Source organism: Phoxinus phoxinus (assembly GCF_949152265.1).
Source record: "Phoxinus phoxinus genome assembly, chromosome: 12".
NCBI classification, from domain to species: domain Eukaryota; kingdom Metazoa; phylum Chordata; class Actinopteri; order Cypriniformes; family Leuciscidae; genus Phoxinus; species Phoxinus phoxinus.
This window is the reverse complement of record NC_136887.1, coordinates 20,832,233-20,858,722: the sequence shown is the minus strand read 5'-3', so window position 1 is coordinate 20,858,722 and position 26,490 is coordinate 20,832,233. Positions and strand designations below refer to the sequence as shown.

The window sequence follows — 26,490 nt, the reverse complement described above, 5'->3', positions numbered from 1 at the left end:
GAAAAATAGAACAAATCTTAAATACACGTACTTGTACAGGCTCCATTCACTCCAAGAGGAATTACAGAATTCATCCCTCGCTCTCACACAAACCGCCATCCCTTTTTTCACTGGCACCTGGTGGCTTTGTGTGAGGTAAGTCTGAGCACAATGAGAACAAATATTAATACATATAATAATAATAGTTTTAATTATATATATATATATATATATATATATATATATATATATATATATATATATATATATATATATATATATATATATATATATATATACACTGTATATACAGAACAAATATTCTCATAAATTCCATTTTAAAATATATTAAAACAGGTGTTTTTTTATTGTAATAATATTTAAATATTTCTGTTTTTACTATATTTTTGATCAAATGAATGGTGAGCATAAAAGACATTAGAAATCGTAATTATTCCAAACTTTTAACCGGTAATTATTAAATGTAAAATAAGTTAACATTACCTTTGGCAAGTTCGGTTTGGAGCAGTCACATTTTTTGCCTTTCCGACAGCGAATCTCTTTCACTTGGAAGATGAGAGGGAAGTAGGAAGGTGGTGTGTTCCAAGAGTGTGGATAGCCAACTTCTACAGATGTTTTATTGATCCTGTTAATAGCCACCACATCAGGCCTCACTTAAAAATGGAGAAAAAGATGTCAGCAACATAGTTTCATATTCAGATGAGCGGCATATTGCTTTAAAATTCTAAGCCCCATCTTATTCATTTTTAAGTGCTCACCGATATCCATGATGTAGAACTTTTTGTTGTAGGTTTCTACAACAAAGCTACTTCTGAAGTATATGGTCAGGTTGATGCGGTCCACCTCCTCTGAATAAGCACAGTAGTCCTGATCTAAGCATGTGATACTCTGTCCTTCGGAATCCAGACTGCAGCTGATGTTGCTTCCACCGTGAGGCCTGGATCAGAATCACACAGTCAAACAGTTTTTTTCTCCACATTCCTCACATCATTGCAGACGGCAGAGCAAGTTTGGGAAACTTACCGTGTGGCTTTGATATGAGCAACATGGCCATGCCTGTTCTTATCCCATGTCCAGGAACATTGGAAGGAACCTCCATAGTTATTTGTTGAACAATGGATGTAACCTTGTTTGGTAATTAAATAAATTAAATAAATACACATTATAAACATAAAAATCGTTTGCGATCAAGTGTTTTAAATTAATACTTATATGTAAAGCAAAGACTCATTAAATTGATCAAAAGTAACAGTAAAGCCATTTATAATGTTAAAAGATTTCAATTTCAAATAAATGCTATTCTTTTGGTCTATTCATAAAAAAATCCTGAATTGTTTTTATTATGGTTTCGACAAAAAATATTAAGCAGCACAACTATTTTCAACATTGACAATAATCAGAAATGTTTCTTAAACACCAAATCAGCATATTGGAATGATTTCTGAAGGATCATGTGACACTGAAAACTGGATTTTCTCGAAGGTTTGAAACCATTTCAATATTACGCAATATAAACACAATGTAAATGATGGGTCTACCTTTCTCAGGAGTGTTCTTGATAATCTTCTTGAAGGTCCACTGAGCCAGCACCAGTGTGTGGTTTAGGTAGGAGCCCTCCTTGTTGAAACAGGAGTAATTGGCCCCCTTCCACCCCTCCACTGTGACCATGATCCTGTTTCCTTGAGCCTCCAGACTTTCATCTTTGTTTTTGGTCCATGTAACATTTTGCCCTTCGTAGGCTTCTCCACAGATAAGTGGCACTTGTACCATGTTTACATCTTTACCAGCATCTACATTCACCACAAGCACTGATGACAGACAATTGGAAAATAAAAATGAGAGGTGCGCCCAAATACAAATAAAATCCAGTTTATAAGCAGAGCTCAAGTAGGAGTATTTCAGAGTCAAGTAAATGTCTAGGAGAAACTATACACAATAAAAACTCTTCAGACATGATTCAGAGATACAAACCATTCGGTTTAAGTGTCCAGTAACTCTCAGTTGTTTTGATGGATCCTACAGTAAAAGACTGGAGAAACATCAATGTACCTAGCAAGAGAAAAAACATCTGTTGGTAGAAAAAGAAAAGGTTTACTATATGGTCATTTGCCAGTCATTTTGTAATAGAATATGTAGCCTATTGTTTTTTTTATGCATGTCAAATTGGTTAATAAACTTCTGCTATTGTTATACATGTATGAAATTGTCCGTTTAAAAATAAAATCTTTGTCCTGAAGCAAAACTCTTGCTCGTGGTGAACTCTTAGGCTACCATAAATAACTGAACAAATATTTTATACATTTTAATATTAAATATTATTTAGTATTTACAGTGTTTCAATCAAATAATTAAGCAGTACTTTTAATGAGATTATAAAAGAGACTTACCTTTGATCAGTCAAAAATTCAACAAGCTTAACCTCCACTACCAGATAGACCTCGCTTTGCTTTGTTGTGTTTTAGTGTGCAAGCTTATAAGTAACGTGTCAGGAGGGCAGAATTTCCCTGGCCAGGAAAAGTCCAGTGCAGGTTATAGAGGAACCAAACACAGAATGAGCAACTCCAGAACCTGAGCTTTCCTCTCACTTCCACTGAATCTTCTCACTGTCACTGAGTCCTATCTCTTCTCTAATAATGGTCTATTTATATACAATAACAAAGCCCGGTCAGGATAGTATGACGCTTTTATTGGACTGTATTACATTTGGCAGGAAAAGACATTAAATTGCTAATTGGTTTCCAGTGTGGACTACTGACTGAGCCTAAAGGGTGGGAAAAAATTTAGTCAAATATGTTTTTTCCAACACCTTGGGAAGTTTTGCCACAAGTTCTCATCTGATGATTTACCTGGTTGTGTTACTGTGTTTGATTCGCTTGTTCCAATACCCAGCTCTGCTGTTTTTTCCAATTCAAAAACCCCCCCTTTCACTCAGATTATGTAATTTAGTAATTTGTACATTAAGGGTTCTGATTAAAAAAATTACACATGAAACACTGATGACACTATTCAGCATGACATACAAAACATTTAAAAAAGAAAAGAAAACAAAGAACTCTCAGCTCAGTGGTCGTGTCCGAAAGCTAAAAAAATGCTGCCCCATAATTCTGCACGTTCGATTCTGTGACGGTTGCGTTAAAAAATAAATATGGTGTCTGAAAGTTGCAGTTTGCCGTCAGTTTGTGTGTAAATGTAGCCTACGTTTTAACCAAATTTTTTTCACTTTTGATGTCTTTTCTAGTGAGAAATTATTGTAGTAAATAAATATAAGGTCTATTTTGTTGTAGATCATCAAACCGAAATCAGTTTCGTAAAGGTACCTTCCTGCACAAAGTCCATTGATAGGACAGCGAGGAAAGTCCGATTTCAGACCCAGCCATTCTATGGAATTCGAAAACATAGTTACCATGGTAAAAGTAGCCTATTCATTCAAGGGTGACGTAATTTTAACCCAAAGAGAAAAATTAAGTTAAAAGAGGGAGGTTTTTTTTAACCATTATTTGAATTTAAACACGTTATTGCATTCTCTAACTGAGAAACACTAAAACATTTAAGATTATTTCTGCCTTCTGGATAGTCATGAGAAGAAAAAAAAAACACTGAACGGTAATAATAATTACTTGTTAATGCATATTTAATCTTTAACAAGTCACACTAGGGACAACCCTAGTGAAAAAAAAACTAAACCAAAATGTATATAAAATACATTTATTTCATACTAAGTATACAACAAACCCATTTGCATATTTACTGACATATCGCTTGAGACTTGTCTGATATATAAATTATAATAAAACTTTATTAGGAGTACTTCTTTATTACAAAATGCACTTTATTAGGCCTAAAATGTGTTTTAATATCACTATTAGTAAGGATGTATGACATCAGTCTTTAAATGTGTACCTATCTTTAGTTGGACCTCAGTACTATTTCTGGATAGTACACATTAAGTACAAAATTAGTTGTTCCAATTTAGCAGTCAAGTCAAGTAATTTATTATTGTCATGTGTACAAGTTACCAAGTACAATGAATAACTTACTTGAATGCTACTCCACAGACTATAGACAGACCAAATACAATAAACCTCACTACAAATATACATAAATTAACAAATGATTGCTAAACCATGACAATAAGATAATCAGTGACAAAATAAATAAGACAATAAGTGACATAATACGTCATGAATGCAGACTTTAAGTATATCAATTTAGTATATACTTAGCATAAATAAACGTATTTCAAATATAATTTAGTATATTTATTGTTCACTAGGGAAGTCATGCATCTGTAATTTTTGTGAATCTTTTAATGTCATTTTTATGAATCTACAATAAGTGGATATATGGTGGAATTTCAATGTTTTGAATAACTGTTGTGCTTTTCTTTTCCCTTCCTCAGACATTCAGTTCTACCTTTTCATGAAGCATGTGACTACAATAGGGAAGAAACACATAATGCTGACCTTCAAAATGCTGGATTGGGTTGCAGAGTTTTGTCTGATGGTCTGTATTATGAGTGAAGTAAGACATTCTCTTACAAAACATGAGCACATCAAAAACAGCCCCTCCACACTTACCACAACAACTACTGTATACATGACCTACAATATCTGAGCAAAAAGCCACTTCCCCAGCAGGAAAACCCCCATTTACGGCCAAATTCCCTCTGTCTTTATCATTGATATTGGTTTATGAGATCAAGAAAAGCTATGCTGTGATCAATGTCACATGCTGAATTGTGTCTGTGTGTAGCATCAAGTGGAAAAGGCCTTCACCCATCGCCATTCCTGCTCTGTGTTTGAGCTGCTGGACGTGGATGGTATACTGTAAAAAGTGTTCAGTTCACTTACTTAAAAAGAAAATTGTAAACCCGTTGCTTTAAAAAATTAAGTAAATTATATATATATATATATATATATATATATATATATATATATATATATATATATATATAAAGCCGCCACCCCGTTGCCTTTCGGGTTCCTGTGCACGACGGGCAATAACGTAACCCGCTTTGACTGTCGAGAGGGCAATATAGCCTTATGTATCACTCGATTTTATTTAACCAAATGTTTTTTTTAACAAAATATGTTATTTATCTGATTCATCCAACCCTATACTGCACTCTTTTACTAATACTATATTATATTTCATCGTTTTCATGTCTTGCCCTCAAACATATCTGTTTATTTTTAAGTTACACATAATACATTGATTGAAAAAGAAACTCAAACTTTTTGTTTATGGTAATATTATTTGATACAGAAAGAAATAAGTGAGACTGTGGGAGTGAGGGGAGGGTAATGACAGCCAAAGGGAGACAGAGACAGATAACTTTTGAAACTAAAAAAATGACATCCTAATTTTGATAATGTTTAAATATACATAAAAATGCAGCATAGAATTAATTGAAATTAGTGTACTTTAAAACACTTGTTTAAAACAAAAAACACATTTATACATAGTATAAAACACTAGATGGCACAATTGTTCATAGTCTTTCTGCTCCCCTCCCCACACACACAGACAGGGGGGCTGTCTGTGTGTGTGCCCTCCCTCCCCTCCCCACACAGACACACACAGGGGGGACAGAGAGAGACACAATTCACATTCAAACCACAATATCTGACTTTCTGTTGGTCGGAGCTAATGACTGTAAATTAGAAAGTTGTTCGGCTTGATAAGATCAATATACACGCTGAGTTTTGTAACTGTAAGTAAAACTATAACTAAGTTATAACACACTTTATGCATCCTTTTTTAATCATAAATTCGTTTCCTCGCCACGGCCAAACCGTTCGTTCGAGATATCAAAAATCCGTCCGCAATTTAGCATCCTCAATGTCTTGACTTCATGCACACCGAGTTTCGTGGTCATCGGATGAATTCTCTGGGAGAAGTGTTTCAAATGCCAGAACATGCGTTTCCATACAGCCCATAATAGCCGACTTCCTGTTGGACTGGCGTAAAACTTAGAGCACGAAAGTTGTTCGGCCCGATGAGATCTATATGTGTACCGAGTTTCATATTATTTCATGAAAGCGTGTTTGATATATGGACATGTTTTTGAATCCCATTCCAGGGGGCGCTGCCGAGCCCCCCTGCCACGCCCGGGTCCCAGGTTCTGACATTTGTGCAAAGTTTCAAGAGTTTTTGAGCACGTTAAGGCCCCCAAAAGTGCCCAAAAGGTAGTAAAATAATAATAATAAAGAAGAAGAAGAAGAAGAAGAAGAATAATAAATAATAATCCTAAGAAAAACAATAGGGCCTTCGCCTTTTCAATGCTTGGGCCCTAATAATCCTAAGAAAAACAATAGGGCCTTCGCCTATTCAAGGCTTGGGCCCTAAATAACAAAAAATCCTTAGATGAACAATAGGGCTCTGCACCCTTTCAGGGCTTGGGCCCTAATAACAAAAAATCCTTAGAAGAACAATAGGGCTCTGCGCCCTTTCAGGGCTTGGGCCCTAAAAAAACATGACCCGGGACTTGAACTCAATTTCTTTGTGGATGGAGCTTAACTGCCATCAGTTTAAAGAATATCTTTTGCCTTTTAACCATGATAGGAAAGTATGAAAAAAAAAAAAAAAACGATGACCCGGGACCTGTCGTCAAAATCCCAAAAGTATGAAAAAAAAAACAAAAAAACAATGACCCGGGACTTGAACTCAATTTTTTTGTGGATGGAGCTTAACTGCCATCAGTTTAAAGAATATATTTTGCTTTTTAACCTTGATAGGAAAGTATAAAAAAAAAAAAAAAACCGATGACCCGGGACCTGTCGTCAAAATCCCAAAAGTATGAAAAAAAAAAAACATGACCCGGGACTTGAACTCAATTTTTTTGTGGATGGAGCTTAACTGCCATCAGTTTAAATAATATATTTTGCCTTTTAACCATGAAGGGAAAGTATGAAAAAAAAAAAAAACGATGACCCGGGACCTGTCGTCAAAATCCCAAAAGTATGAAAAAAAAAAACATGACCCGGGACTTGAACTAAATTTTTTTGTGGATGGAGCTTAACTGCCATCAGTTTAAAGAGTATCTTTTGCCTTTTAACCATGATAGGAAAGTATGAACAAAAAAAAAAAAAAACGATGACCCGGGACCTGTCGTCAAAATCCCAACAGTATGAACAAAAAAACTAAAAAAAACATGACCCGGGACTTGAACTCAATTTCTTTGTGGATGGAGCTTAACTGCAATCAGTTAAAAGAATATATTTTGCCTTTTAACCATCATAGGAAAGTATGAAAAAAAAAAAAAAAAAAAAAAAAAACGATGACCCGGGACCTATCGTCAAAATCCCAAAAGTATGAAAAAAAAAAAAACCGATGACCCGGGACCTGTCGTCAAAATCCCAAAAGTATGAAAAAAAATAAACATGACCCGGGACTTGAACTCAATTTCTTTGTGGATGGAGCTTAACTGCCATCAGTTTAAAGAATATCTTTTGCCTTTGAACCATGATAGGAAAGTATGAAAAAAAAAAAAAAAAAACGATGACCCGGGACCTGTCGTCAAAATCCCAAAAGTATGAAAAAAAATAAACATGACCCGGGACTTGAACTCAATTTCTTTGTGGATGGAGCTTAACTGCCATCAGTTTAAAGAATATCTTTTGCCTTTGAACCATGATAGGAAAGTATGAAAAAAAAAAAAAAAAAACGATGACCCGGGACCTGTCGTCAAAATCCCAAAAGTATGAAAAAAAAAAACATGACCCGGGACTTGAACTCAATTTTTTTGTGGATGGAGCTTAACTGCCATCAGTTTAAAGAATATATTTTGCCTTTTAACCATGATAGGAAAGTATGAAAAAACAAAAACAAAAAAAAAACGATGACCCGGGACCTGCCGTCAAAATCCCAAAAGTATGAAAAAAAAAAAACATGACCCGGGACTTGAACTCAATTTTTTTGTGGATGGACCTTAACTGCCATCAGTTTAAATAATATATTTTGCCTTTTAACCATGATAGGAAAGTATGAAAAAAAAAAAAAAAAACGATGACCCGGGACCTGTCGTCAAAATCCCAAAAGTATGAACAAAAAAAACAAAAAAAAACATGACCCGGGACTTGAACTCAATTTCTTTGTGGATGGAGCTTAACTGCCATCAGTTTAAAGAATATCTTTTGCCTTTAAACCATGATAGGAAAGTATGAAAAAAAAAAAAAAAAACGATGACCCGGGACCTGTCGTCAAAATCCCAAAAGTATGAAAAAAAAAAACATGACCCGGGACTTGAACTCAATTTCTTTGTGGATGGAACTTAACTGCCATCAGTTTTAAGAATATCTTTTGCCCTTTTAACCATGATAGGAAAGTATGAAAAAAAAAAAAAAAAAAAAAAAAACGATGACCCGGGTGTCGTCAAAATCCCAAAAGTATGAAAAAAAAAAACATGACCCGGGACTTAAACTCAATTTTTTTGTGGATGGAGCTTAACTGCCATCAGTTTAAAGAAAATCTTTTGCCTTTTAACCATGATAGGAAAGTATGAAAAAAAAAAAAAAAAAAAAAAAACGATGACCCGGGACCTGTCGTCAAAATCCCAAAAGTATGAACAAAAAAACAAAAAAAAAACATGACCCGGGACTTGAACTCAATTTCTTTGTGGATGGAGCTTAACTGCCATCAGTTTAAAGAATATCTTTTGCCTTTTAACCATGATAGGAAAGTATGAAAAAAAAAAAAAAACGATGACCCGGGACCTGTCGTCAAAATCCCAAAAGTATGAAAAAAAAAAACATGACCCGGGACTTGAACTCAATTTTTTTGTGGATGGAGCTTAACTGCCATCAGTTTAAAGAATATATTTTGCCTTTTAACCATGATAGGAAAGTATGAAAAAAAAAAAAAAAAACGATGACCCGGGACCTTTCGTCAAAATCCCAAAAGTATGAACAAAAAAACAAAAAAAAAACATGACCCGGGACTTGAACTCAATTTCTTTGTGGATGGAGCTTAACTGCCATCAGTTTAAAGAATATCTTTTGCCTTTTAACCATGATAGGAAAGTATGAAAAAAAAAAAAAACGATGACCCGGGACCTGTCGTCAAAATCCCAAAAGTATGAAAAAAAAAAAACATGACCCGGGACTTGAACTCAATTTTTTTGTGGATGGAGCTTAACTGCCATCAGTTTAAAGAATATATTTTGCCTTTTAACCATGATAGGAAAGTATGAAAAAAAAAAAAAAACGATGACCCGGGACCTGTCGTCAAAATCCCAAAAGTATGAAAAAAAAAAAAACATGACCCGGGACTTGAACTCAATTTTTTTGTGGATGGAGCTTAACTGCCATCAGTTTAAAGAATATATTTTGCCTTTTAACCATGATAGGAAAGTATGAAAAAAAAAAAAAAAAAAAAAAAACGATGACCCGGGACCTGCCGTCAAAATCCCAAAAGTATGAAAAAAAAAAAACATGACCCGGGACTTGAACTCAATTTTTTTGTGGATGGAGCTTAACTGCCATCAGTTTAAATAATATATTTTGCCTTTTAACCATGATAGGAAAGTATGAAAAAAAAAAAAAAAACGATGACCCGGGACCTGTCGTCAAAATCCCAAAAGTATGAACAAAAAAACAAAAAAAAACATGACCCGGGACTTGAACTCAATTTCTTTGTGGATGGAGCTTAACTGCCATCAGTTTAAAGAATATCTTTTGCCTTTTAACCATGATAGGAAAGTATGAAAAAAAAAAAAAAAAAAAACGATGACCCGGGACCTGTCGTCAAAATCCCAAAAGTATGAAAAAAAAAAACATGACCCGGGACTTGAACTCAATTTTTTTGTGGATGGAGCTTAACTGCCATCAGTTTAAAGAATATATTTTGCCTTTTAACCATGATAGGAAAGTATGAAAAAAAAAAAAAAAACGATGACCCGGGACCTGTCGTCAAAATCCCAAAAGTATGAACAAAAAAACAAAAAAAAACATGACCCGGGACTTGAACTCAATTTCTTTGTGGATGGAGCTTAACTGCCATCAGTTTAAAGAATATATTTTGCCTTTTAACCATGATAGGAAAGTATGAAAAAAAAAAAAAAAACGATGACCCGGGACCTGTCGTCAAAATCCCAAAAGTATGAAAAAAAAAAAAACATGACCCGGGACTTGAACTCAATTTCTTTGTGGATGGAGCTTAACTGCCATCAGTTTAAAGAATATCTTTTGCCTTTTAACCATGATAGGAAAGTATGAAAAAAAAAAAAAAAACGATGACCCGGGACCTGTCGTCAAAATCCCAAAAGTATGAAAAAACAAAACATGACCCGGGACTTGAACTCAATTTTTTTGTGGATGGAGCTTAACTGCCATCAGTTTAAAGAATATCTTTTGCCTTTAAACCATGATAGGAAAGTATGAAAAAAAAAAAAAAAAACGATGACCCGGGACCTGTCGTCAAAATCCCAAAAGTATGAACAAAAAAAAAAAAAAAAAAACATGACCCGGGACTTGAACTCAATTTCTTTGTGGATGGAGCTTAACTGCCATCAGTTTAAAGAATATCTTTTGCCTTTTAACCATGATAGGAAAGAGTGAAAAAAAAAAAACGATGACCCGGGACCTGTCGTCAAAATCCCAAAAGTATGAAAAAAAAAAACATGACCCGGGACTTGAACTCAATTTTTTTGTGGATGGAGCTTAACTGCCATCAGTTTAAAGAATATATTTTGCCTTTTAACCATGATAGGAAAGTATGAAAAAAAAAAAAAACCGATGACCCGGGACCTGTCGTCAAAATCCCAAAAGTATGAAAAAAAAAAAACATGACCCGGGACTTGAACTCAATTTCTTTGTGGATGGAGCTTAACTGCCATCAGTTTAAAGAATATCTTTTGCCTTTTAACCATGATAGGAAAGTATGAAAAAAAAAAAAAAAGGATGACCCGGGACCTGTCGTCAAAATCCCAAAAGTATGAACAAAAAAAAAAAAAAAAAAACATGACCCGGGACTTGAACTCAATTTCTTTGTGGATGGAGCTTAACTGCCATCAGTTTAAAGAATATCTTTTGCCTTTTAACCATGATAGGAAAGTATGAAAAAAAAAAAAAAAACGATGACCCGGGACCTGTCGTCAAAATCCCAAAAGTATGAAAAAAAAAAAACATGACCCGGGACTTGAACTCAATTTCTTTGTGGATGGAGCTTAACTGCCATCAGTTTAAAGAATATCTTTTGCCTTTTAACCATGATAGGAAAGTATGAAAAAAAAAAAAAAAACGATGACCTGGGACCTGTCGTCAAAATCCCAAAAGTATGAACAAAAAAACAAAAAAAAACATGACCCGGGACTTGAACTCAATTTCTTTGTGGATGGAGCTTAACTGCCATCAGTTTAAAGAATATCTTTTGCCTTTTAACCATGATAGGAAAGTATGAAAAAAAAAAAAAAAAAAAAAAAACGATGACCCGGGACCTGTCGTCAAAATCCCAAAAGTATGAACAAAAAAACAAAAAAAAACATGACCCGGGACTTGAACTCAATTTTTTTGTGGATGGAGCTTAACTGCCATCAGTTTAAATAATATATTTTGCCTTTAAACCATGATAGGAAAGTATGAAAAAAAAAAAAAAAAAAAAAAAAACGATGACCCGGGACCTGCCGTCAAAATCCCAAAAGTATGAAAAAAAAACAAAAAAAAAAACATGACCCGGGACTTGAACTCAATTTTTTTGTGGATGGAGCTTAACTGCCATCAGTTTAAAGAATATCTTTTGCCTTTTAACCATGATAGGAAAGTATGAAAAAAAAAAAAAACGATGACCCGGGACCTGTCGTCAAAATCCCAAAAGTATGAAAAAAAAAAAACATGACCCGGGACTTGAACTCAATTTTTTTGTGGATGGAGCTTAACTGCCATCAGTTTAAAGAATATCTTTTGCCTTTTAACCATGATAGGAAAGTATGAAAAAAAAAAAAAAACGATGACCCGGGACCTGTCGTCAAAATCCCAAAAGTATGAACAAAAAAAACAAAAAAAAACATGACCCGGGACTTGAACTCAATTTCTTTTTGGATGGAGCTTAACTGCCATCAGTTTAAAGAATATCTTTTGCCTTTTAACCATGATAGGAAAGTATGAAAAAAAAAAAAAAAACGATGACCCGGGACCTGTCGTCATAATCCCAAAAGTATGGAAAAAATAAAAACATGACCCGGGACTTGAACTCAATTTCTTTCTTTGTGGATGGAGCTTAACTGCCATCAGTTTAAAGAATATATTTTGCCTTTTAACCATGATAGGAAAGTATGAAAAAAAAAAAAAAACGATGACCCGGGACCTGTCGTCAAAATCCCAAAAGTATGAAAAAAAAAAAACATGACCCGGGACTTGAACTCAATTTTTTTGTGGATGGAGCTTAACTGCCATCAGTTTAAAGAATATCTTTTGCCTTTAAACCATGATAGGAAAGTATGAAAAAAAAAAAAAAAAAAACGATGACCCGGGACCTGTCGTCAAAATCCCAAAAGTATGAACAAAAAAACATGACCCGGGACTTGAACTCAATTTCTTTGTGGATGGAGCTTAACTGCCATCAGTTTAAAGAATATATTTTGCCTTTTAACCATGACAGGAAAGTATGAAAAAAAAAAAAAACGATGACCCGGGACCTGCCGTCAAAATCCCAAAAGTATGAAAAAAAAAAAACATGACCCGGGACTTGAACTCAATTTCTTTGTGGATGGAGCTTAACTGCCATCAGTTTAAAGAATATCTTTTGCCTTTTAACCATGATAGGAAAGTATGAAAAAAAAAAAAAAAACGATGACCCGGGACCTGTCGTCAAAATCCCAAAAGTATGAAAAAAAAAAAACATGACCCGGGACTTGAACTCAATTTCTTTGTGGATGGAGCTTAACTGCCATCAGTTTAAAGAATATATTTCGCCTTTTAACCATGATAGGAAAGTATGAAAAAAAAAAAAAACGATGACCCGGGACCTGTCGTCAAAATCCCCAAAGTATGAAAAAAAAAACATGACCCGGGACTTGAACTCAATTTTTTTGTGGATGGAGCTTAACTGCCATCAGTTTAAAGAATATATTTTGCCTTTTAACCATGATAGGAAAGTATGAAAAAAAAAAAAAAACGATGACCCCGGGACCTGTCGTCAAAATCCCAAAAGTATGAAAAAAAAAAAACATGACCCGGGACTTGAACTCAATTTCTTTGTGGATGGAGCTTAACTGCCATCAGTTTAAAGAATATCTTTTGCCTTTAAACCATGATAGGAAAGTATGAAAAAAAAAAAAAAAAAACGATGACCCGGGACCTGTCGTCAAAATCCCAAAAGTATGAAAAAAAAAAAACATGACCCGGGACTTGAACTCAATTTTTTTGTGGATGGAGCTTAACTGACATCAGTTTAAATAATATATTTTGCCTTTAAACCATGATAGGAAAGTATGAAAAAAAAAAAAAAAAACGATGACCCGGGACCTGTCGTCAAAATCCCAAAAGTATGAAGAAAAAAAAACATGACCCGGGACTTGAACTCAATTTCTTTGTGGATGGAGCTTAACTGCCATCAGTTTAAAGAATATCTTTTGCCTTTAAACCATGATAGGAAAGTATGAAAAAAAAAAACGATGACCCGGGACCTGTCGTCAAAATCCCAAAAGTATGAAAAAAAAAAACATGACCCGGGACTTGAACTCAATTTTTTGTGGATGGAGCTTAACTGCCATCAGTTTAAATAATATATTTTGCCTTTTAACCATGATAGGAAAGTATGAAAAAAAAAAAAAACGATGACCCGGGACCTGTCGTCAAAATCCCAAAAGTATGAAAAAAAAAAAACATGACCTGGGACTTGAACTCAATTTTTTTGTGGATGGAGCTTAACTGCCATCAGTTTAAATAATATATTTTGCCTTTTAACCATGATAGGAAAGTATGAAAAAAAAAAAAAAACGATGACCCGGGACCTGTCGTCAAAATCCCAAAAGTATGAAAAAAAAAAAACATGACCCGGGACTTGAACTCAATTTTTTTGTGGATGGAGCTTAACTGCCATCAGTTTAAAGAATATCTTTTGCCTTTAAACCATGATAGGAAAGTATGAAAAAAAAAAAAAAAAAAACGATGACCCGGGACCTGTCGTCAAAATCCCAAAAGTATGAAAAAAAAAAAACATGACCCGGGACTTGAACTCAATTTCTTTGTGGATGGAGCTTAACTGCCATCAGTTTAAAGAATATATTTCGCCTTTTAACCATGATAGGAAAGTATGAAAAAAAAACAAAAACGATGACCCGGGACCTGTCGTCAAAATCCCCAAAGTATGAAAAAAAAAACATGACCCGGGACTTGAACTCAATTTTTTTGTGGATGGAGCTTAACTGCCATCAGTTTAAAGAATATATTTTGCCTTTTAACCATGATAGGAAAGTATGAAAAAAAAAAAAAAACGATGACCCCGGGACCTGTCGTCAAAATCCCAAAAGTATGAAAAAAAAAAAACATGACCCGGGACTTGAACTCAATTTCTTTGTGGATGGAGCTTAACTGCCATCAGTTTAAAGAATATCTTTTGCCTTTAAACCATGATAGGAAAGTATGAAAAAAAAAAACGATGACCCGGGACCTGTCGTCAAAATCCCAAAAGTATGAAAAAAAAAAACATGACCCGGGACTTGAACTCAATTTTTTGTGGATGGAGCTTAACTGCCATCAGTTTAAATAATATATTTTGCCTTTTAACCATGATAGGAAAGTATGAAAAAAAAAAAAAACGATGACCCGGGACCTGTCGTCAAAATCCCAAAAGTATGAAAAAAAAAAAACATGACCTGGGACTTGAACTCAATTTCTTTGTGGATGGAGCTTAACTGCCATCAGTTTTAAGAATATCTTTTGCCCTTTTAACCATGATAGGAAAGTATGAAAAAAAAAAAAAAAAAAAAAAAAACGATGACCCGGGTGTCGTCAAAATCCCAAAAGTATGAAAAAAAAAAACATGACCCGGGACTTAAACTCAATTTTTTTGTGGATGGAGCTTAACTGCCATCAGTTTAAAGAAAATCTTTTGCCTTTTAACCATGATAGGAAAGTATGAAAAAAAAAAAAAAAAAAAAAAACGATGACCCGGGACCTGTCGTCAAAATCCCAAAAGTATGAACAAAAAAACAAAAAAAAAACATGACCCGGGACTTGAACTCAATTTCTTTGTGGATGGAGCTTAACTGCCATCAGTTTAAAGAATATCTTTTGCCTTTTAACCATGATAGGAAAGTATGAAAAAAAAAAAAAAACGATGACCCGGGACCTGTCGTCAAAATCCCAAAAGTATGAAAAAAAAAAACATGACCCGGGACTTGAACTCAATTTTTTTGTGGATGGAGCTTAACTGCCATCAGTTTAAAGAATATATTTTGCCTTTTAACCATGATAGGAAAGTATGAAAAAAAAAAAAAAAACGAGGACCTGTCGTCAAAATCCCAAAAGTATGAAAAAAAAAAAAACATGACCCGGGACTTGAACTCAATTTTTTTGTGGATGGAGCTTAACTGCCATCAGTTTAAAGAATATATTTTGCCTTTTAACCATGATAGGAAAGTATGAAAAAAAAAAAAAAAAACGATGACCCGGGACCTTTCGTCAAAATCCCAAAAGTATGAACAAAAAAACAAAAAAAAAACATGACCCGGGACTTGAACTCAATTTCTTTGTGGATGGAGCTTAACTGCCATCAGTTTAAAGAATATCTTTTGCCTTTTAACCATGATAGGAAAGTATGAAAAAAAAAAAAACCGATGACCCGGGACCTGTCGTCAAAATCCCAAAAGTATGAAAAAAAAAAAACATGACCCGGGACTTGAACTCAATTTTTTTGTGGATGGAGCTTAACTGCCATCAGTTTAAAGAATATATTTTGCCTTTTAACCATGATAGGAAAGTATGAAAAAAAAAAAAAAACGATGACCCGGGACCTGTCGTCAAAATCCCAAAAGTATGAAAAAAAAAAAAACATGACCCGGGACTTGAACTCAATTTTTTTGTGGATGGAGCTTAACTGCCATCAGTTTAAAGAATATATTTTGCCTTTTAACCATGATAGGAAAGTATGAAAAAAAAAAAAAAAAAAAAAAAACGATGACCCGGGACCTGCCGTCAAAATCCCAAAAGTATGAAAAAAAAAAAACATGACCCGGGACTTGAACTCAATTTTTTTGTGGATGGAGCTTAACTGCCATCAGTTTAAATAATATATTTTGCCTTTTAACCATGATAGGAAAGTATGAAAAAAAAAAAAAAAACGATGACCCGGGACCTGTCGTCAAAATCCCAAAAGTATGAACAAAAAAACAAAAAAAAACATGACCCGGGACTTGAACTCAATTTCTTTGTGGATGGAGCTTAACTGCCATCAGTTTAAAGAATATCTTTTGCCTTTTAACCATGATAGGAAAGTATGAAAAAAAAAAAAAAAAAAAACGATGACCCGGGACCTGTCGTCAAAATCCCAAAAGTATGAAAAAAAAAAAACATGACCCGGGACTTGAACTCAATTTTTTTGTGGATGGAGCTTAACTGCCATCAGTTTAAAGAATATATTTTGCCTTTTAACCATGATAGGAAAGTATGAAAAAAAAAAAAAAAACGATGACCCGGGACCTGTCGTCAAAATCCCAAAAGTATGAACAAAAAAACAAAAAAAAACATGACCCGGGACTTGAACTCAATTTCTTTGTGGATGGAGCTTAACTGCCATCAGTTTAAAGAATATATTTTGCCTTTTAACCATGATAGGAAAGTATGAAAAAAAAAAAAAAAACGATGACCCGGGACCTGTCGTCAAAATCCCAAAAGTATGAAAAAAAAAAAAACATGACCCGGGACTTGAACTCAATTTCTTTGTGGATGGAGCTTAACTGCCATCAGTTTAAAGAATATCTTTTGCCTTTTAACCATGATAGGAAAGTATGAAAAAAAAAAAAAAAACGATGACCCGGGACCTGTCGTCAAAATCCCAAAAGTATGAAAAAACAAAACATGACCCGGGACTTGAACTCAATTTTTTTGTGGATGGAGCTTAACTGCCATCAGTTTAAAGAATATCTTTTGCCTTTAAACCATGATAGGAAAGTATGAAAAAAAAAAAAAAAAACGATGACCCGGGACCTGTCGTCAAAATCCCAAAAGTATGAACAAAAAAAAAAAAAAAAAAACATGACCCGGGACTTGAACTCAATTTCTTTGTGGATGGAGCTTAACTGCCATCAGTTTAAAGAATATCTTTTGCCTTTTAACCATGATAGGAAAGAGTGAAAAAAAAAAAACGATGACCCGGGACCTGTCGTCAAAATCCCAAAAGTATGAAAAAAAAAAACATGACCCGGGACTTGAACTCAATTTTTTTGTGGATGGAGCTTAACTGCCATCAGTTTAAAGAATATATTTTGCCTTTTAACCATGATAGGAAAGTATGAAAAAAAAAAAAAACCGATGACCCGGGACCTGTCGTCAAAATCCCAAAAGTATGAAAAAAAAAAAAACATGACCCGGGACTTGAACTCAATTTCTTTGTGGATGGAGCTTAACTGCCATCAGTTTAAAGAATATCTTTTGCCTTTTAACCATGATAGGAAAGTATGAAAAAAAAAAAAAAAGGATGACCCGGGACCTGTCGTCAAAATCCCAAAAGTATGAACAAAAAAAAAAAAAAAAAAACATGACCCGGGACTTGAACTCAATTTCTTTGTGGATGGAGCTTAACTGCCATCAGTTTAAAGAATATCTTTTGCCTTTTAACCATGATAGGAAAGTATGAAAAAAAAAAAAAAAACGATGACCCGGGACCTGTCGTCAAAATCCCAAAAGTATGAAAAAAAAAAAACATGACCCGGGACTTGAACTCAATTTTTTTGTGGATGGAGCTTAACTGCCATCAGTTTAAAGAATATCTTTTGCCTTTAAACCATGATAGGAAAGTATGAAAAAAAAAAAAAAAAAAACGATGACCCGGGACCTGTCGTCAAAATCCCAAAAGTATGAAAAAAAAAAAACATGACCCGGGACTTGAACTCAATTTCTTTGTGGATGGAGCTTAACTGCCATCAGTTTAAAGAATATATTTCGCCTTTTAACCATGATAGGAAAGTATGAAAAAAAAAAAAAAACGATGACCCGGGACCTGTCGTCAAAATCCCCAAAGTATGAAAAAAAAAACATGACCCGGGACTTGAACTCAATTTTTTTGTGGATGGAGCTTAACTGCCATCAGTTTAAAGAATATATTTTGCCTTTTAACCATGATAGGAAAGTATGAAAAAAAAAAAAAAACGATGACCCGGGACCTGTCGTCAAAATCCCAAAAGTATGAAAAAAAAAAAACATGACCCGGGACTTGAACTCAATTTCTTTGTGGATGGAGCTTAACTGCCATCAGTTTAAAGAATATCTTTTGCCTTTAAACCATGATAGGAAAGTATGAAAAAAAACAAAAAAAAACGATGACCCGGGACCTGTCGTCAAAATCCCAAAAGTATGAAAAAAAAAAAACATGACCCGGGACTTGAACTCAATTTTTTTGTGGATGGAGCTTAACTGACATCAGTTTAAATAATATATTTTGCCTTTAAACCATGATAGGAAAGTATGAAAAAAAAAAAAAAAAACGATGACCCGGGACCTGTCGTCAAAATCCCAAAAGTATGAAGAAAAAAAAACATGACCCGGGACTTGAACTCAATTTCTTTGTGGATGGAGCTTAACTGCCATCAGTTTAAAGAATATCTTTTGCCTTTAAACCATGATAGGAAAGTATGAAAAAAAAAAACGATGACCCGGGACCTGTCGTCAAAATCCCAAAAGTATGAAAAAAAAAAACATGACCCGGGACTTGAACTCAATTTTTTGTGGATGGAGCTTAACTGCCATCAGTTTAAATAATATATTTTGCCTTTTAACCATGATAGGAAAGTATGAAAAAAAAAAAAAACGATGACCCGGGACCTGTCGTCAAAATCCCAAAAGTATGAAAAAAAAAAAACATGACCTGGGACTTGAACTCAATTTTTTTGTGGATGGAGCTTAACTGCCATCAGTTTAAATAATATATTTTGCCTTTTAACCATGATAGGAAAGTATGAAAAAAAAAAAAAAACGATGACCCGGGACCTGTCGTCAAAATCCCAAAAGTATGAAAAAAAAAAAACATGACCCGGGACTTGAACTCAATTTTTTTGTGGATGGAGCTTAACTGCCATCAGTTTAAAGAATATCTTTTGCCTTTAAACCATGATAGGAAAGTATGAAAAAAAAAAAAAAAAAAACGATGACCCGGGACCTGTCGTCAAAATCCCAAAAGTATGAAAAAAAAAAACATGACCCGGGACTTGAACTCAATTTTTTTGTGGATGGAGCTTAACTGCCATCAGTTTAAATAATATATTTTGCCTTTTAACCATGATAGGAAAGTATGAAAAAAAAAAAAAACGATGACCCGGGACCTGTCGTCAAAATCCCAAAAGTATGAAAAAAAAAAACATGACCCGGGACTTGAACTCAATTTTTTTGTGGATGGAGCTTAACTGCCATCAGTTTAAAGAATATCTTTTGCCTTTTAACCATGATAGGAAAGTATGAAAAAAAAAAAAAAAAAACGATGACCCGGGACCTGTCGTCAAAATCCCAAAAGTATGAACAAAAAAACTAAAAAAAACATGACCCGGGACTTGAACTCAATTTCTTTGTGGATGGAGCTTAACTGCCATCAGTTTAAAGAATATATTTCGCCTTTTAACCATGATAGGAAAGTATGAAAAAAAAAAAAAAACGATGACCCGGGACCTGTCGTCAAAATCCCAAAAGTATGAAAAAAAAAAAACATGACCCGGGACTTGAACTCAATTTCTTTGTGGATGGAGCTTAACTGCCATCAGTTTAAAGAATATATTTTGCCTTTAAACCATGATAGGAAAGTATGAAAAAAAAAAAAAAAAAACGATGACCCGGGACCTGTCGTCAAAATCCCAAAAGTATGAAAAAAAAAAAACATGACCCGGGACTTGAACTCAATTTTTTTGTGGATGGAGCTTAACTGACATCAGTTTAAATAATATCTTTTGCCTTTAAACCATGATAGGAAAGTATGAAAAAAAAAAAAAAAAACGATGACCCGGGACCTGTCGTCAAAATCCCAAAAGTATGAACAAAAAAACAAAAAAAAACATGACCCGGGACTTGAACTCAATTTCTTTTTGGATGGAGCTTAACTGCCATCAGTTTAAAGAATATATTTTGCCTTTTAACCATGATAGGAAAGTATGAAAAAAAAAAAAAAAACGATGACCCGGGACCTGTCGTCAAAATCCCAAAAGTATGGAAAAAAAAAACATGACCCGGGACTTGAACTCAATTTTTTTGTGGATGGAGCTTAACTGCCATCAGTTTAAAGAATATATTTTGCCTTTTAACCATGATAGGAAAGTATGAAAAAAAAAAAAAAACGATGACCCGGGACCTGTCGTCAAAATCCCAAAAGTATGAAAAAAAAAAAACATGACCCGGGACTTGAACTCAATTTCTTTGTGGATGGAGCTTAACTGCCATCAGTTTAAAGAATATCTTTTGCCTTTAAACCATGATAGGAAAGTATGAAAAAAAAAAACGATGACCCGGGACCTGTCGTCAAAATCCCAAAAGTATGAAAAAAAAAAACATGACCCGGGACTTGAACTCAATTTTTTGTGGATGGAGCTTAACTGCCATCAGTTTAAATAATATATTTTGCCTTTTAACCATGATAGGAAAGTATGAAAAAAAAAAAAAACGATGACCCGGGACCTGTCGTCAAAATCCCAAAAGTATGAAAAAAAAAAAACATGACCTGGGACTTGAACTCAATTTTTTTGTGGATGGAGCTTAACTGCCATCAGTTTAAATAATATATTTTGCCTTTTAACCATGATAGGAAAGTATGAAAAAAAAAAAAAAACGATGACCCGGGACCTGTCGTCAAAATCCCAAAAGTATGAACAAAAAAACAAAAAAAAACATGACCCGGGACTTGAACTCAATTTCTTTGTGGATGGAGCTTAACTGCCATCAGTTTAAAGAATATATTTTGCCTTTTAACGATGATAGGAAAGTATGAAAAAAAAAAAAAAAACGATGACCCGGGACTTGAACTCAATTTCTTTGTGGATGGAGCTTAACTGCCATCAGTTTAAATAATATATTTTGCCTTTTAACCATGATAGGAAAGTATGAAAAAAAAAAAAAAACGATGACCCGGGACCTGTCGTCAAAATCCCAAAAGTATGAACAAAAAAACAAAAAAAAACATGACCCGGGACTTGAACTCAATTTCTTTGTGGATGGAGCTTAACTGCCATCAGTTTAAAGAATATATTTTGCCTTTTAACGATGATAGGAAAGTATGAAAAAAAAAAAAAAAACGATGACCCGGGACTTGAACTCAATTTCTTTGTGGATGGAGCTTAACTGCCATCAGTTTAAAGAATATATTTTGCCTTTTAACCATGATAGGAAAGTATGAAAAAAAAAAAAATACGATGACCCGGGACCTGTCGTCAAAATCCCAAAAGTATGAAAAAAAAAAAAACATGACACGGGACTTGAACTAAATTTTTTTGTGGATGGAGCTTAACTGCCATCAGTTTAAAGAATATATTTTGCCTTTTAACCATGATAGGAAAGTATGAAAAAAAAAAAAAAACGATGACCCGGGACCTGTCGTCAAAATCCCAAAAGTATGAAAAAAAAAAAAAACATGACCCGGGACTTGAACTCAATTTCTTTGTGGATGGAGCTTAACTGCCGTCAGTTTAAAGAATATATTTTGCCTTTTAACCATGATAGGAAAGTATGAAAAAAAAAAAAAAAAACGATGACCCGGGACCTGTCGTCAAAATCCCAAAAGTATGAAAAAAAAAAAACATGACCCGGGACTTGAACTCAATTTCTTTGTGGATGGAGCTTAACTGCCATCAGTTTAAAGAATATATTTTGCCTTTTAACCATGATAGGAAAGTATGAACAAAAAAAAAAAAAAAAAAACGATGACCCGGGACCTGTCGTCAAAATCCCAAAAGTATGAAAAAAAAAAAACATGACCCGGGACTTGAACTCAATTTCTTTGTGGATGTAGCTTAACTGCCATCAGTTTAAAGAATATCTTTTGCCTTTTAACCATGATAGGAAAGTATGAAAAAAAAAAAAAAACGATGACCCGGGACCTGTCGTCAAAATCCCAAAAGTATGAAAAAAAAAAAACATGACCCGGGACTTGAACTCAATTTCTTTGTGGATGGAGCTTAACTGCCATCAGTTTAAAGAATATCTTTTGCCTTTTAACTATGATAGGAAAGTATGAAAAAAAAAAAAAAAAACGATGACCCGGGACCTGTCGTCAAAATCCCAAAAGTATGAAAAAAAAAAAAACATGACCCGGGACTTGAACTCAATTTTTTTGTGGATGGAGCTTAACTGCCATCAGTTTAAAGAATATATTTTGCCTTTTAACCATGATAGGAAAGTATGAAAAAAAAAAAAAAAAAACGATGACCCGGGACCTGTCGTCAAAATCCCAAAAGTATGAAAAAAAAAAAAACATGACCCGGGACTTGAACTCAATTTTTTTGTGGATGGAGCTTAACTGCCATCAGTTTAAAGAATATATTTTGCCTTTTAACCATGATAGGAAAGTATGAAAAAAAAAAAAAAAAACGATGACCCGGGACCTGTCGTCAAAATCCCAAAAGTATGAAAAAAAAAAAAAACATGACCCGGGACTTGAACTCAATTTTTTTGTGGATGGAGCTTAACTGCCATCAGTTTAAATAATATATTTTGCCTTTTAACCATGATAGGAAAGTATGAAAAAAAAAACAAAAAACGATGACCCGGGACCTGTCGTCAAAATCCCAAAAGTATGAACAAAAAAACATGACCCGGGACTTGAACTCAATTTTTTTGTGGATGGAGCTTAACTGCCATCAGTTTAAAGAATATCTTTTGCCTTTTAACCATGATAGGAAAGTATGAAAAAAAAACAAAAAACGATGACCCGGGACCTGTCGTCAAAATCCCAAAAGTATGAAAAAAAAAAAACATGACCCGGGACTTGAACTCAATTTCTTTGTGGATGGAGCTTAACTGCCATCAGTTTAAAGAATATCTTTTGCCTTTTAACCATGATAGGAAAGTATGAAAAAAAAAAAAAAAACGATGACCCGGGACCTGTCGTCAAAATCCCAAAAGTATGAAAAAAAAAAAACATGACCCGGGACTTGAACTCAATTTCTTTGTGGATGGAGCTTAACTGCCATCAGTTTAAAGAATATATTTTGCCTTTTAACCATGATAGGAAAGTATGAAAAAAAAAAAAAAAAAACGATGACCCGGGACCTGTCGTCAAAATCCCAAAAGTATGAAAAAAAAAAAAACATGACCCGGGACTTGAACTCAATTTTTTTGTGGATGGAGCTTAACTGCCATCAGTTTAAAGAATATATTTTGCCTTTTAACCATGATAGGAAAGTATGAAAAAAAAAAAAAAAAACGATGACCCGGGACCTGTCGTCAAAATCCCAAAAGTATGAAAAAAAAAAAAACATGACCCGGGACTTGAACTCAATTTTTTTGTGGATGGAGCTTAACTGCCATCAGTTTAAATAATATATTTTGCCTTTTAACCATGATAGGAAAGTATGAAAAAAAAAAAAAAACGATGACCCGGGGACCTGTCGTCAAAATCCCAAAAGTATGAAAAAAAAAAAAACATGACCCGGGACCTGTCGTCAAAATCCCAAAAGTATGAAAAAAAAAAAAAAAACATGACCCGGGACTTGAACTCAATTTTTTTGTGGATGGAGCTTAACTGCCATCAGTTTAAATAATATATTTTGCCTTTTAACCATGATAGGAAAGTATGAAAAAAAAAAAAAAAAAAAAAAAACGATGACCCGGGACCTGCCGTCAAAATCCCAAAAGTATGAAAAAAAAAAAACATGACCCGGGACTTGAACTCAATTTCTTTGTGGATGGAGCTTAACTGCCATCAGTTTAAAGAATATCTTTTGCCTTTTAACCATGATAGGAAAGTATGAAAAAAAAAAAAAAAACGATGACCCGGGACCTGTCGTCAAAATCCCAAAAGTATGAAAAAAAAAAAACATGACCCGGGACTTGAACTCAATTTCTTTGTGGATGGAGCTTAACTGCCATCAGTTTAAAGAATATATTTCGCCTTTTAACCATGATAGGAAAGTATAAAAAAAAAAAAAAAACGATGACCCGGGACCTGTCGTCAAAATCCCCAAAGTATGAAAAAAAAAACATGACCCGGGACTTGAACTCAATTTTTTTGTGGATGGAGCTTAACTGCCATCAGTTTAAAGAATATATTTTGCCTTTTAACCATGATAGGAAAGTATGAAAAAAAAAAAAAAACGATGACCCCGGGACCTGTCGTCAAAATCCCAAAAGTATGAAAATAAAAAAAACATGACCCGGGACTTGAACTCAATTTTTTTGTGGATGGAGCTTAACTGCCATCAGTTTAAAGAATATATTTTGCCTTTTAACCATGATAGGAAAGTATGAAAAAAAAAAAAAAAAAACGATGACCCGGGACCTGTCGTCAAAATCCCAAAAGTATGAAAAAAAAAAAAACATGACCCGGGACTTGAACTCAATTTTTTTGTGGATGGAGCTTAACTGCCATCAGTTTAAAGAATATATTTTGCCTTTTAACCATGATAGGAAAGTATGAAAAAAAAAAAAAAAAACGATGACCCGGGACCTGTCGTCAAAATCCCAAAAGTATGAAAAAAAAAAAAAACATGACCCGGGACTTGAACTCAATTTCTTTGTGGATGGAGCTTAACTGCCATCAGTTTAAAGAATATCTTTTGCCTTTTAACCATGATAGGAAAGTATGAAAAAAAAAAAAAACGATGACCCGGGACCTGTCGTCAAAATCCCAAAAGTATGAAAAAAAAAAAACATGACCCGGGACTTGAACTCAATTTTTTTGTGGATGGAGCTTAACTGCCATCAGTTTAAAGAATATATTTTGCCTTTTAACCATGATAGGAAAGTATGAAAAAAAAAAAAAAACGATGACCCGGGACCTGTCGTCAAAATCCCAAAAGTATGAAAAAAAAAAAAACATGACCCGGGACTTGAACTCAATTTTTTTGTGGATGGAGCTTAACTGCCATCAGTTTAAAGAATATATTTTGCCTTTTAACCATGATAGGAAAGTATGAAAAAAAAAAAAAAAAAAAAAAAACGATGACCCGGGACCTGCCGTCAAAATCCCAAAAGTATGAAAAAAAAAAAACATGACCCGGGACTTGAACTCAATTTTTTTGTGGATGGAGCTTAACTGCCATCAGTTTAAATAATATATTTTGCCTTTTAACCATGATAGGAAAGTATGAAAAAAAAAAAAAAAACGATGACCCGGGACCTGTCGTCAAAATCCCAAAAGTATGAACAAAAAAACAAAAAAAAACATGACCCGGGACTTGAACTCAATTTCTTTGTGGATGGAGCTTAACTGCCATCAGTTTAAAGAATATATTTTGCCTTTTAACCATGATAGGAAAGTATGAAAAAAAAAAAAAAAACGATGACCCGGGACCTGTCGTCAAAATCCCAAAAGTATGAAAAAAAAAAAAACATGACCCGGGACTTGAACTCAATTTCTTTGTGGATGGAGCTTAACTGCCATCAGTTTAAAGAATATCTTTTGCCTTTTAACCATGATAGGAAAGTATGAAAAAAAAAAAAAAAACGATGACCCGGGACCTGTCGTCAAAATCCCAAAAGTATGAAAAAACAAAACATGACCCGGGACTTGAACTCAATTTTTTTGTGGATGGAGCTTAACTGCCATCAGTTTAAAGAATATCTTTTGCCTTTAAACCATGATAGGAAAGTATGAAAAAAAAAAAAAAAAACGATGACCCGGGACCTGTCGTCAAAATCCCAAAAGTATGAACAAAAAAAAAAAAAAAAAAACATGACCCGGGACTTGAACTCAATTTCTTTGTGGATGGAGCTTAACTGCCATCAGTTTAAAGAATATCTTTTGCCTTTTAACCATGATAGGAAAGAGTGAAAAAAAAAAAACGATGACCCGGGACCTGTCGTCAAAATCCCAAAAGTATGAAAAAAAAAAACATGACCCGGGACTTGAACTCAATTTTTTTGTGGATGGAGCTTAACTGCCATCAGTTTAAAGAATATATTTTGCCTTTTAACCATGATAGGAAAGTATGAAAAAAAAAAAAAACCGATGACCCGGGACCTGTCGTCAAAATCCCAAAAGTATGAAAAAAAAAAAACATGACCCGGGACTTGAACTCAATTTCTTTGTGGATGGAGCTTAACTGCCATCAGTTTAAAGAATATCTTTTGCCTTTTAACCATGATAGGAAAGTATGAAAAAAAAAAAAAAAGGATGACCCGGGACCTGTCGTCAAAATCCCAA

General features: G+C 34.3%; 1 protein-coding gene across 3 annotated transcripts in view; it reads right to left on the bottom strand.

Annotated features, from left to right (window-relative positions):
* Positions 1-26,490, bottom strand: part of il12ba (interleukin 12Ba) — a 176,178-nt gene that overhangs the window by 463 nt on the left and 149,225 nt on the right. For 2 of the 3 annotated variants that reach the window (XM_079630871.1, XM_079630872.1), the window contains 6 exons: positions 1,972-2,068; positions 1,539-1,808; positions 1,024-1,126; positions 759-937; positions 484-653; positions 32-141 (listed from right to left, as the gene is read on the bottom strand). In XM_079630871.1, coding sequence (XP_079486997.1) covers positions 32-141; positions 484-653; positions 759-937; positions 1,024-1,126; positions 1,539-1,808; positions 1,972-2,068 — 929 coding nt within the window. Of the gene's footprint in view, positions 1-31; positions 142-483; positions 654-758; positions 938-1,023; positions 1,127-1,538; positions 1,809-1,971; positions 2,069-2,387; positions 3,070-26,490 lie in introns of those variants that run through there. The other variant, XM_079630873.1, reaches the window with a different exon arrangement.